Source organism: Lissotriton helveticus, chromosome 9 (genome assembly GCF_964261635.1).
Source record: "Lissotriton helveticus chromosome 9, aLisHel1.1, whole genome shotgun sequence".
Classification (NCBI taxonomy): domain Eukaryota; kingdom Metazoa; phylum Chordata; class Amphibia; order Caudata; family Salamandridae; genus Lissotriton; species Lissotriton helveticus.
The window spans coordinates 556,840,532-556,853,091 of record NC_136070.1 but is presented as its reverse complement, the minus strand read 5'-3'; the positions used below and the strand labels follow the sequence as shown (position 1 = coordinate 556,853,091).

At 43.6% G+C, this 12,560-nt stretch overlaps 1 protein-coding gene across 1 annotated transcript in view; it reads left to right on the top strand.

The window, feature by feature from the left end:
* Window positions 1-12,560, top strand: part of ATL3 (atlastin GTPase 3) — a 264,191-nt gene that overhangs the window by 233,430 nt on the left and 18,201 nt on the right. The window contains exons 11-12 of the mRNA XM_078660453.1: window positions 1,111-1,182; window positions 9,611-10,042. Of these exons, the coding sequence (XP_078516579.1) occupies window positions 1,111-1,182; window positions 9,611-10,042 (504 nt within the window). The remainder of the gene's footprint in view (window positions 1-1,110; window positions 1,183-9,610; window positions 10,043-12,560) is intronic.

The following is a 12,560-nucleotide window of genomic DNA, read 5'->3' as shown; positions in this document are numbered from 1 at the left end:
CAGGCCCTTTCTTGTACTCCACCTTTCCTTTCTGTCCATCCGGACAAAGTGGTGTTGCGCACTAAGCCATCTTTCCTGCCCAAGGTTGTCACGGCCTTCCACATCGGGCAGTCTATCACCATGCCAACCTTCTTCCCGCCGCCGCATCCCTCTAAAGAGGAAGAGCGGCTCCACCGTCTGGACCCAAAACGTGCGCTCTCATTCTACTTGGATCGCACACACCAGTTCCGGGTGGATGACCAACTCTTTGTTGGTTACGTGGGTGCTAAGAAGGGGAAAGCGGTGCACAAGAGGACCATCTCCCGGTGGATCATCTTGTGTATCCAGGCATGTTACTCCTTGGCTAAAAAGGAGCCCCCTGTTGGATTGCGGGCTCATTCTACCCGAGCCACGGCGACTACAACTGCCCTGGGCCGGGGAGTGCCCTTACAAGACATCTGTCAGGCAGCTACGTGGGCCTCGCTGCACACGTTTGCACGACACTACTGCCTGGACAGCCAAGTCCGGAGGGATGGCTTCTTTGGCCGTTCTGTCCTCCAGGACTTTCTGGTGTGTGATTATTGGTTCGCAGACCCACCACCGGGGTTGGTATTGCTGGGGTATCTATTCTAAGGTAAGGAATCTAATACTAACGTGTCTCTTTCAGATGCACAGGTTAATACTTGTGTAACGATATTTCTGTAAGAGACATTAGTTAGTATTAGATTCTTTACCGACCCACCCATCCTCCCCGTTCTGCGAACCGATATCTAGGGTTAGGGTTACCCCCTTTCAGGGCCCTAGTTTCAATGGCACCAGTGTTTGTTTTTAACATGGCTCAGCGCTTCTGGCGCGGAAAATCTGTGTCTAAGAACTGACGTCAGCACGCGGAGGCGGGTCTAAGTACTCCGACGACGGACGCGGAGCCGCAGACGACGCCTACCGACGCGCAAGGGTACTGCTACGCAAAAATTTCCGGATCCAGTCTGACGCCTGGGGATATTCTAAGGTAAGGAATCTAATACTAACTAATGTCTCTTACAGATATATCGTTACACAAGTAGTAACTTGTGCTTTTAGCTGTGTAGTAGACATGTTTGCCCTTAATATGCTGTTATTTTTTATGTGCAGGCCACAGCAGAGGCCAATAATCTCGCTGCAGTTGCTGCTGCCAGAGACCTGTACTATAACGGAATGGAACAGGTGGGTACAGAGAGTGTACATGGTTATTATCTCAGTAATAAAGATGAAAGATGTGCATCAACACTTGAAACCTTTCAAGCTAAATGTTTTATTAAGGGCTCTTGTGGAATTCTTGGCAACCGGCCCAAAACTGTAGGTGTTTTCAGACTATTAAAAAAAAAAAATAATAATAATAATGTTGAGCACACTGTCAAATCAAACTGTACCTGCTGGGTGGCTTACATAGGTTTAAAGTATAATTGTTGTCAGCATTTCACCTCTGTTAATGTTTAGGAAACGTTATGAACAGTCTTTTCTGATTTTTGGCTCATCATTAGCCGTACAGTTGATCATGCCATCAGACTCAACAGTTTTTCTTCAGCGTTTTTGCTAGCTGTCTGATGGTGGTTCTTCCTACTCCAATTCTTTGTCTTGTAGTACTGTGCGCAGACAGACCTTCCTACACCCTTTTCTAGTAGGTGTCTCATATGACACAGTCCTAAAGTTCTTCTCTTCTTGTTGTTCAACTCCAGCCTATGTGACATTAACTGTTTTTTTCTTTTTAGCTTTTCTAGTCTCCTTACCGATTACGCCCTGAGCCTATTGTCTATCCCTTCTTGTACACTTCAAAGCCGTTCTGAAATAACAAAGTGTTACCCATCAGTCAGGATGGCTATATGACCTCGCATAGAAAATTCATTGAAAGCCCAAGTCCCATATATTCCAATCTCCAAACCATTTCTCCAAACTCCACTAATCTTTTTATCTACCTAATTTCATTCCTACTAATTTTACCACAAGTCGCGGAGAGCTATACAACTCCAAAAGGTACCTATATTTTTTCATCACCAAAAGAGTCACTGCACCTCAGCATCAAAAGAACCCATCCGTACCTTTCAAAGTCTACAGTTAATTCCTACATAAATGCACTTTTCATATTCTGCCGACGTCTGCAACAGGCTGCTTCTGGGTCTTCCAAAGTATACTTTCTGTCCCTTTGACAAAATCTTCCACTTTCAGCCAGTTACAAAGCATAATTCAAACTCTTTGCCTTGATGTTCAAGTACATTCATGGACTAACCCCCAATCCCTCTCCAATACCCTATTATTTAGCTGAGATTCTTGCCACTTACTGTCCAGACTTCTGTTCTCTGCTAACCTTCACCTCCCAAACTTCTCTATGTACATTCTTGCTTTTACATATTCATTTTCTTGAGCAGCTTCACTGGAATGCCCATCCCCAACCTTAGATTGTGTAGTTTCAACCTCCCAACCAGCTTATAAAACAACCTTTAAAATAGCCATCAAAAAACACACCCTGAAAAAACACAGGTATGTTTAAGCAGAATCCCAAAAACATATAGCTGACTGCTTTTATAATCCAGTTCTTCTAATAATCTAGTTTGTCTAATAACTGCATGGGATAGTGCCTTACCAAATTAAAAACAAGAGATTCTTTGTCACTCCGGTGACATCTTATGGTTTGGCAGGCCTGGTAATAGGAAGCTTTGAATTGTAGGAAAAGGTCACATACATTAGGGTTAGGTTATTCATGAAGTCACAGACCTGAGTGAGTGAAAATATCAATTTAACTCTTCATTTTTAAGTTTTTTTTTTATTGCAGAAATTGTTTGCCTGTTAAAGCCTCTTGCTTTGCAATGATGTCTCGTTCACTGTGGGAGTTCAAGTATGAAAATTGATTTCAAGAATTTCTGATTATATGCCACAATAAGCTACCTTTAACTGAAAGAAACGCCCACTTCTTGAGTGTTTCTGTGAAGCATCACCTCTTTCACAATTTATTGCCTAAGTATGCACAGATCTAAGCAGACAAGACAAAGTGGTAAGAAGGGCTGTGTGTGATGACGGAGGCGATCAAGGTAGAAAGAGTAACTGCCAATAACAAGCATAAAGCCATTTTTAAGATCGTAAACGATTTTAATAAGCCCAAATTTTTAGTGCAGGAAATCCCGCCCTCGGAGAGTCTCTGTGATACTATCGCAGATTTTTTCGAGGAAAAAGTACAAGGACTCATGAAGGATTTCACAGTCCCTGCTTTAGAGTCAGGAGAGGGGAACAGGAAGGGGGGCCAGGCTGCAGATCAGCTGGCGACCTTCAAGCCAATTAGTCTTGATGAGACACATCGGGTAATATTGGCTACTAAGTCGGGTTCACCCTTTGACCCATGCCCTCCTAGGCTCCTACACTTGACTGTGGAGGTAGCTAATCCAGTAATCAATGAAATTGTAAACACCTCATTGGCGACAGCCAATATCCCCCCAGAATGGAAATTAGCGGCAGTTAAGCCGTTGCAAAAAAACAACTCCCCGATCCTACTACCCTATCCAACCTAAGGCCAATTTCATTACTCCCAGTATTGTGTAAGATCACAGAGTCACTGGTTAACAAACAGCTCACCAAGTTCCTGGAAGACAGTGAAGCGTGGCACCCTAATCAGGCAGGCTTTAGAGCCCAACACTCCACTGAGTCGGCTCTCCTGTTCACTACTGATACCATCCGCTTGGCTCTGGACCAAGGTAAGAAGGCCGTCTTGATTTTATTAGATCTGTCGGCGGCCTTCGACACGGTCTCACACGTCATCTTGATCGACCGGCTAATAACATCTGGCATTACAGGTACAGTCCTAGAATGGATTAAGAACTTTCTGAGTGGCAGGAGACAAGTGGTCACCTTGGGTGAATTTCACTCCAAAGAGAAACCGCTGACGGGAGTGCCTCAAGGGTCCAGTCTGAGCCCGACATTGTTCAATGTCTATACCGCACCTCTGATCAGGTTGATATCATCTTTTGGCTTTGATGTGGTGGCATATGCAGACGATACTCAACTGATCCTGACCCTGGATAGAGGAAATCCGGTCTAGGAGGAAAAGCTCAAATGTTGCCTGACGGCTACATTTGATTGGATGCGGAGAAACCATCTTAAATGCAATACGGGCAAGACTGAGATCATGTCAATTGGACCTAAAAACGATTTTATCCCCAGAGTATGGTGGCCAGAGGAAGCAGAAATACCACCTCATACCACCGACTCGGCCCGTAACCTGGGGGTCAACTTCGATTACGCCCTGTCTTTTAAGCAACAGGCATCAAGAGTAGCAGGGACATGTTTCGGTGTCATAAAGGGACTCAGGAAGTTTTTTGACTTGCTGCCACTGGAGGCAAGAAAGACTGTTACAGTAGCCCTGGTGACATCACGGATAGACTACTGTAACAGTCTTTACGCAGGCACCAATAAAGGGGTCACTCATAGGCTCCAGATGGTGCAACATGCAGCAGCCAGGTTGGTGCTGAAATGGCCGAAAAGATCGTCCGCAACGGACGCACTAAAAATCTTACATTGGCTTCCAATAATAAAAAGGGTCCTCTTTAAGATACTGATTATCACCTTCAGAGCAGTCCACTCCTTAGGGCCAACATATCTACGGAAGAAGTTCTCTAGGTACCACCCAACACGAACCCTGCGCTCCTCAAACGCCAATCTGTTGGCTGTCCCAGGGTTCAGACTTAGGACGCGAGGGGGTAAGTCATTGTCAGTGTTGGGCTCGAAAGCATGGAACACTCTCCCACCCCACCTAAGGGCCCTAGAGAGAGAAACAGAATTCTGTAAAGAATTAAAAACCTGGATTTTTAAGCTACAAGATACCACTGTTAGAGCATTAGTGTAATAATTGGACTGGCGAAAACTGAGCAGCTGGACCATCTTACATCTCTTGGTCACTCATGGGCGCCTAGATGCTCCTTGGAGCAATAGTTGCGCGGTACAAATGAGCTATCACATCACACATTACTTTTAAGTAATTATGACCTTGTTTTAAAATCTTCCAAAGTTCATTCAATGTATCGTATATGAAACTTTGAGAAGGGGGGATCTGGAACCTAATCTTAAAAAGTCCATGTTGCCAGAAAAGAAGGGATATATGTTGCTTAAGAGCAGACAATGTGGAGTGTTTTAGCCATTGCTGGCATACCTTACCTACATTATAGGTAGTTACTATCCCTGAATGTTTCTGACTAGACGTATCTGGTCTGCTAGCTTTAATACCCTTGGAAGAGTTTAAAAAATGTGCATTGCAGCCATTAGTGTCAAGGGGCCATAGTAACCACACATCTGAACCGTGAAGTGAAGAGTTGTATGCACCATTCTGCACCATCTAATTGAGTTGTTCTTCTATGATAATAACGTATTGTTACCAGTTATCAAAACATTCAACCTGGGGAATGCTAGGTGTGTTCTCATTTCCTTTCTTGTCACTGTCCTTGCTTTTGAGAGGCAATATCAGAATTGTTTTGTTGCTTTGATGCAACATAACAAAAACAAAATACCCTATCGTCTATACATGCGAAGAGAACACCTTTTTTCAAAACACTTCCCATCAAGTCTGCAGTATTAAGCAAAGGACCTTGGATTCAGTATTCATACGTTACCCCTCCTTGTTATCCGGTTCCTACAAATATAGCAGGAGTATGTATTGGACCAACACAAACTTCAGAATATAGGGACTCAGTCCACGTACATTCAGTGAGTGTTGGTGGGTTTCGACTAGCTCACAGTACCACATGTAACCCCTAAATCGAATAATTTAACAGATGTTGGCAGCCTCGAACATGATTCTCTGATTCTCAAGGAAACAGATCTAACCCTTTCATTTGTCAGTCCTGCATGCCCAAGGTAAACACAAGAAATATACAACAATGCTTTGTCAAACATTTATTGAAATGATCATATTCTTGTTTAAAAAGCATGAGCTGCCATTATTAGAAAGATGGGACATGTTACTGTAATCAGCATTGTTAGAATAGTAAAAAGTATGAACAATTAAACGATGTTAATTGACGCTAGTGTTCGTCTTCTCCGATCTGTACCTACACTATACTAAAGAGCATAGCTTTAGCATTATTCTGCCAGATCAATTGGGATAGGCTAACCGCCATACCTTGGTCATAGGTTGTCAGTGCACAGGGTATCTTTCTTAGCAGGATGTAAGTCAGAGTCAGCAGGGCTGCATCTCAGTCACAGTCTGCAGCGGTTCTGTGATAATTACCAGCATGAAAATGCTACCCTAAAAGAGCCTTGGCACAGAAGCTGTTTATATAATAAAATGCAGATTTTATCAACTGTGGCAGAGGCGCAGAGCAGCTCATTTAGTTTTGTCTAGCTAAAATGAAATGTCTCATAGCAAGCACAGAAAGAAGGTAAATAGTTGCATTGTGTTTTTCACGTACAACCCTAGAAGTAACTTTGCAGACTACAGGGCGTCATTGCCTATTGCATATACACATACAGAAAATTCACGCATTAGCAGAAGTGTAGAGAAATGTAGCAAAGGGCACTATAAGAAAGAGATATCAACTTAAGGAGTTGAATTTGAAATGGTGAATACATGCAAGCCGCACCTCACCCTGTCCCTTTCTCAAACCTGTAATGGGAACCCAAAGTAGAGATGGCTGCCCCCATCCCCTTGCTTGCACACAGATGACTTTCAAATGTGCCTCTCTTCCAACGGCCCAAGAGACCTCCATTCCCATTGTAGAGCCGCCCTTCGTGACAGTTATGGTAGAGGCCAAAGAGTTAAGTTTGATCATCGGTCCTCCTTAGCCATGGAGAAATTAAGAGTATTCATCCCAACCCATACGATAAGCTGTCATAATGGTGTAGAGCAGTTGTCCAGGTAGTAGAGCCTTCTCCCCATCTGACTGTTGTAGTGGGATTAGGGGTTGGAAAAAATAAATATATCTTACTCTAACTATTTTGGGAATGAATCTTGGACCTGTTCTAAAAACCAGCCTAACAGAAAAAAAGTGTTTGTCAATGGTGTCTAGGTAAGACTGAAACAAACTGTGTATCCATCAGTAGGACAACACGTATAAGATCCTTTCATTGCAAGCACATCACTGCTACCTAGGAGAGACTCGAACAGCATCCTGAAATGCTGCCAGGACTAGATAAGAATCTAGTGTGGTTAAGGTACTGTTTGCGACAAATGGAGCAAGTAAGAAGCTCTGCAGTGATCTCCAAAGAAGGGCGGGTTTGTAACCAAGCTTCCTGTGGTTCCTCAAACCTTGTTATGGATGAACACTGCACCTGTAGAGAGGTAGCCACCTACTCCAGGTCAAATATTCCTCAAGAGCAGGTAGGTCTAGAGTGGCACTATATCTGGAAAAGATCCAGTTCTGGTAATAGGGCATATGGTAAGTGTCCTTTAGGATAATTGGGGCTTAGTCAAGGCAAACTGCACCAAGGCCAAGCCAAAGACTGCTGCTTGCGACTGGTTTAGGTCGAGACAATCTGAAGCCTGTTAGGCTGTGATTCACTGGAATAACCATTTTGACCCCATGGCCTGTTTTAGTGAAAGAAACCACCCCATCCCTAGCAAAAACTTGAACAATCCACAACCTACTTACCTTTTAATCTGAAGGAAAGCGATTAAGTAGAACATCGTCCAGCCTTTAAGGTCTGCTCCACGGAAAAATGATACAAAAAACAGTGCTGTACAGACCTGTTTTCCCAGTCCCGAGCCTCCTCCAATTTTCTGCAAAGGTCTCCTTAGAAATAGAAGGGTCTTACAGACACGGGTGAGCTAAAGAATGGTGCACAAATTGCCAGCAACAGAGAAATACTCATTTAATTTGAGGCAGTTAGTCTAAAAGCCCCCCCCCCGCCCCCATGATTTGGATGGTACATCAGGTGCAGTGGCACAGGAGCCAGTCGCAAGTGCAGTTACCAGCACTATGGCTATGATTTAGATGGTGCAGCAGGTGCAGTGCCTGAAAGCTCTATGAAACCCACTGACCACCGAATATTGCTATAGGTTACAACTAAACTAGTAGTCACAAGTGCAGTTACCTTGCGGGCACTAGGACCATGATTTGGGCGGTGCAGCAGGTGCAGAGGCACAGGGGCGGAAAGCTCTAGGAAGCCGACTGAACACAGATTTTTGCTATATGTTACGACTAAACAAGCAGTCAGGAGTGCTCTTTTGGTTCTTTTGTAACCACTGCACTCAAAGTAACACACAGCCTCAAGCATCACTGTAATAAAAACTGTGATCTATTGGTTTTTTTTGTCTGCCTACAACCTATGTTACATTCTGCGCATTTATATGGCACATTTTCACAGTTTTTGTATGGCCCTAAAGTGCTTCTGAATCTGGACACACTAACACCTCGCCAAGGGCATTCTCCGTTCTATAACATTCACTTCAACTGTTGTAAACACCATATGACCACTTATAAATTACCATATGGCATTCCATACCAAACTTTGGCAAAGCCAATAAGTCTCGCCTATCCGAGGCTTTGTCAATGGTTTTTAGCCATATTATACAGCAGCTCTAGCTCCTGTGCAGCATAACTAGGGGAAAAATAAAAAGCACTATAACCCCAGACAGTGTGTCATACATCTTTTTTACATTACTTTCCACCATTTGCGACATAGCTAAAACACATTAGCATAGCCATTATGGGCATGAGTACAATTCCGTCTCTGGCATCATATGCTGGAGAATGCTTTTTTTCTGTCCCTTTTATTTATGCCCGAGTTTTACCATCAGTGCCTTTGTGGAACAGCTGGTTGTAGTGTTCCCTAATCTCCCTTTCTTAGTTTATTTGTGTGATAGAGGAAATTACTTTTGTAAAGGGATTTTATATTTCCTCTGCTCTTTATTTCTGGTTTACAGACCTCTTTAGCTCTTTGCCAGCCTGAAGCAATCCAAAGAAAACTCGTCAACACAAAAGAACACTGAAGGGCTTTGGGTCAGCCCTCTCCCTCCATTGGGTTGTTCAACCTTAATTGCTCTTTTGCTTACGCTTGTCACAGCACATAGTTTGCGGCCGTGGAGCTGCCCACTTCAGCCAATGGCATTCTTGCACTGAGAGTGGTGGCATTTTGTTTAATCGTTTGAACACATCTGCCTAAAAAGAAATGCACTTCGTTCCCATGGCTGATGAGCCAATACTTCACTTAGACAAGGTTTTTTTTTAATCCTTTTTTGTCCTTTTGTGTTTAACCTAAGCTTTCAGTTTACAGTAATTTTAAGCCAAAAGTACATTTCGTTTATGCCAGTAAGAATTCACTTTTAATGCAATGGACATTAAAACTAAAAAAGTTTATATAATTGTTCCAATTATACCTATCTTGTAGAAAGCAACCTTACTGTACTATTAAAATTATATTTGTTAATTTATTTTCTTTATTTCAAAATGTCATTGCATGTGGTCATCACGTTTAGGCGATGGCTTTTAGTTATTGCGATATGATTGCAGAAAGGAATTAATAATGTAACCATCACTCCAGCTTACCAAGGCAAGAACTATTCGCTTTGCCCTTGTTTGTTTCTCCTAACTGTATGTTTATTACTTGCAACTGAAGGCACATTGTGAAAGGTCTCTGTCATCTCTGTTCTTTTCCCTTTTGTGTGATCTACACATAGACCTGTGGAGGTGACAAGCCCTACATGTCTCCAGAAAAACTAGAGGAGAAGCACAACGAGCTCCGCGACGATGCCATCGAACACTTCCAGAAGATCAAGAAGATGGGTGGCAAGGACTTCAGCCAGCGCTACCAGGACGAGCTGGAACAGGAGATCGACGAGCAGTATGCCAACTTCAGCAAGCACAACGAGAGCAAGAATATCTTTAGCACCTTTCGCACCCCAGCTGTGCTCTTCGCAGTCATCGCCGTCCTCTACATCTTATCTGGCATAATGGGTTTCGTGGGCCTGGGCATTGCGGCACAGCTCTGCAACTGTGCTGTGGGACTCCTGCTTATTGCCCTCCTGACCTGGGGCTATATCAAGTACTCTGGGCAGTACCGGGATCTGGGAAGCGCCATCGACTCCGGTGCTGGATATGTCCTGGACCAGGTGAGAGCCTCCCTTTTCTTTACACTTTTAACATGTGGATGCATGATCTTCTGTCCTTTTTGTTTCAGTTGAGCGTGCAAACTCTTTTACATATATTTTAGTCATTGTCTGAACAATGACCACTTGAGGACAATTGATGTGTTAATTTATTCTCAAAGAATTGACTTCACTAACAACATACACATTAACTCATGTTTTGGTTTGAATGTTTGCGTTCTTTTTTTATACAGTAAATTGCTCCTTCCCACCGAATACCCTGAACCTGTCATCACCTGCAGTGCTATTCCAAGGGACTAATGGGTTCACTTAAAATACAAGCTGTGCATGCCTTATCGCCTTTACCTATTCTTCTACTAGTATGAATCTTAACAGAAAGCTCCTGATCTATATCAGCTCTCAGTAGAGTAGTTTCTTAGAGTAATATCAGTGACTTTTTCACACTGAAAAACCTGCATTCCCTACGCGAGCACTGTACCATAGGGTTGAACCGCTATGGCATGTTTCATACAAGGACCTGATGAAATACACCAACCAACGTTGATGTTATTTTTGTATTAAAATCCTTTTAATGTTTCACTACATTCGAATGGTGTTAAGTGTACAAACAGTCTAAATGTATATCTGCTGAAAAATACTGTTCAACTTCATGTTTAGCAGGAAATTGTTCTCAGTATTGTTTATTGATCATAAATCCACATACTTTTTAATGTCTGTCATTGAATTGAGATTTCTTGGTGACTTTACAAGAGCTTTACTTGTGTATCCCATCCTCTTTTTTTATGGGTGTTTTATTTTAGTCACTGGTGATGGGGAGTTCAAGCCTTGAATGCATCGGTTACATTAGTGAAACTGTTTTGTTCTTAATTTTCTGCTAGCTCTGTAGAGCTGTCCAGAATGTACAGGCATAAAAGGTTTACTCAGTGGATATGTACTTCCATCAGTGCTAGTTTAAACCTCCATTGATTCTTCTACAAGCCAGAAATGATACAACTTCATGGCTGTCAAGGGAGGATACATGCCCAGTGCAAGGATTGTTCATAAAACGACCATGGTGTGCTCAGTCCTCCATTACTTTCTGAACGGTGAATGACCGCGTGAGATGTGGGCATAGGGGTCTTTTCCCAATATGAATCAAATGAGGTCCTCTTTTGAAAGTCCGTTTAATCCTGTTAACGAAGCCCTCTGCTCTTGGGGGACAAGATGTAAAGACAGTACAAGAAAATCCATTCCCAACAGCAGGTTTGTGGTCAAATGCTGAGTTAATACTCTCTGGTTTGTCTGTGGCATATATTAACAGTTGGCCAATCTTTTGGATTTGGACACCTCATTCTTTTCATTAGGTCGAGCCTAGCGCAGCGTGCATGCGCTGCTCTAGGAAAACGACCTCTTGGAATCAATCTGTACTTTTCACAAGCTCGTGCGTGTTATTTTTTTTTGCTTTCTTTCTTATGGGCTTTGCGTGCGAAGAAAGCACGCAATTGGGCAAAGGCGGGTGCATGTCCCACCTTTGCCAGGAAATGTAGCCGCCCACGGCTGGCGGTTACTACGGTCAGTGGCGCGTAGTGTGCCATCTGCTTTTCGCGTGCATTGTCGGGCACAAGTGCTCACGTGCACCACTCCCGGGCTTGTTATTGACATGTTTTTCTTCTTTTAACCATGTGCAACAGGCCACTGCATGGTAGTTTCGGGATTATTGTAATGTATGCTAGCCTCTCCCTTTGGACAGATATGCTGTTTAAAGTACTGTGCCCTTATTTGAGCATTCAAACTTATTTTAATTTGGACTTTCGCTGTCCCTCGACAGTGCTTGTTTTTGGGTTTCAGGTGTGTTGGTGTGTGTATGATTTTATTAGCACGGCGCCCGCTTCATGGCCTCCGGGCTATACAATGTAGTTAAGTAAACTTTTAACTGCGTTTTACAATCTGACATTATGGCAAGCTGGATAAAATGTGCAAGTCGGCCTCTCGCTGTATGTTCTGCGCAGCCAATTCCTGGACACTATTGAGTGTTCTGCGGGGGTGAGTGGGCTTGCATCCCAGGCTGTGAGAGCAGGATCTTCCTAGTGCCAGCATGTAACCAGGCTAGGTCCGCCGTGATCCCAGCTCTCCTCCCTTCTGTAACATCTACTGCGCCTCCACCCTCCCCTCCCTCGCCTCGCCTCCTCTGTCCCACTTTTCCTAACTTCCTGTGCTGACTCAACCCGAAGGTGTTGCAGCGCTTGTGACTGTGCTACCACACATTTGGAGCTCTACTTGCTCTCTACAAACTCAACCCGAAGGTATTGTAGTGCTTTTACCATCCCAGCACACATTAGCAGAGCTTCCGCTCACTCTGCAGGCTTGTATAGCGCAAACTCAACCCAAAGGTATTACTGTGCCTTACACTCAGCCTAATCGCTCTACAGGCTCTTGTAGCCCTTTTAACCATCCCTGCACACATTAGGAGCGCTGCAGCTCATGCTGCAGGCTCGTATAGCGCAATCTCAACCCAAAGGTATTACTGTGCCTTACACTCAGA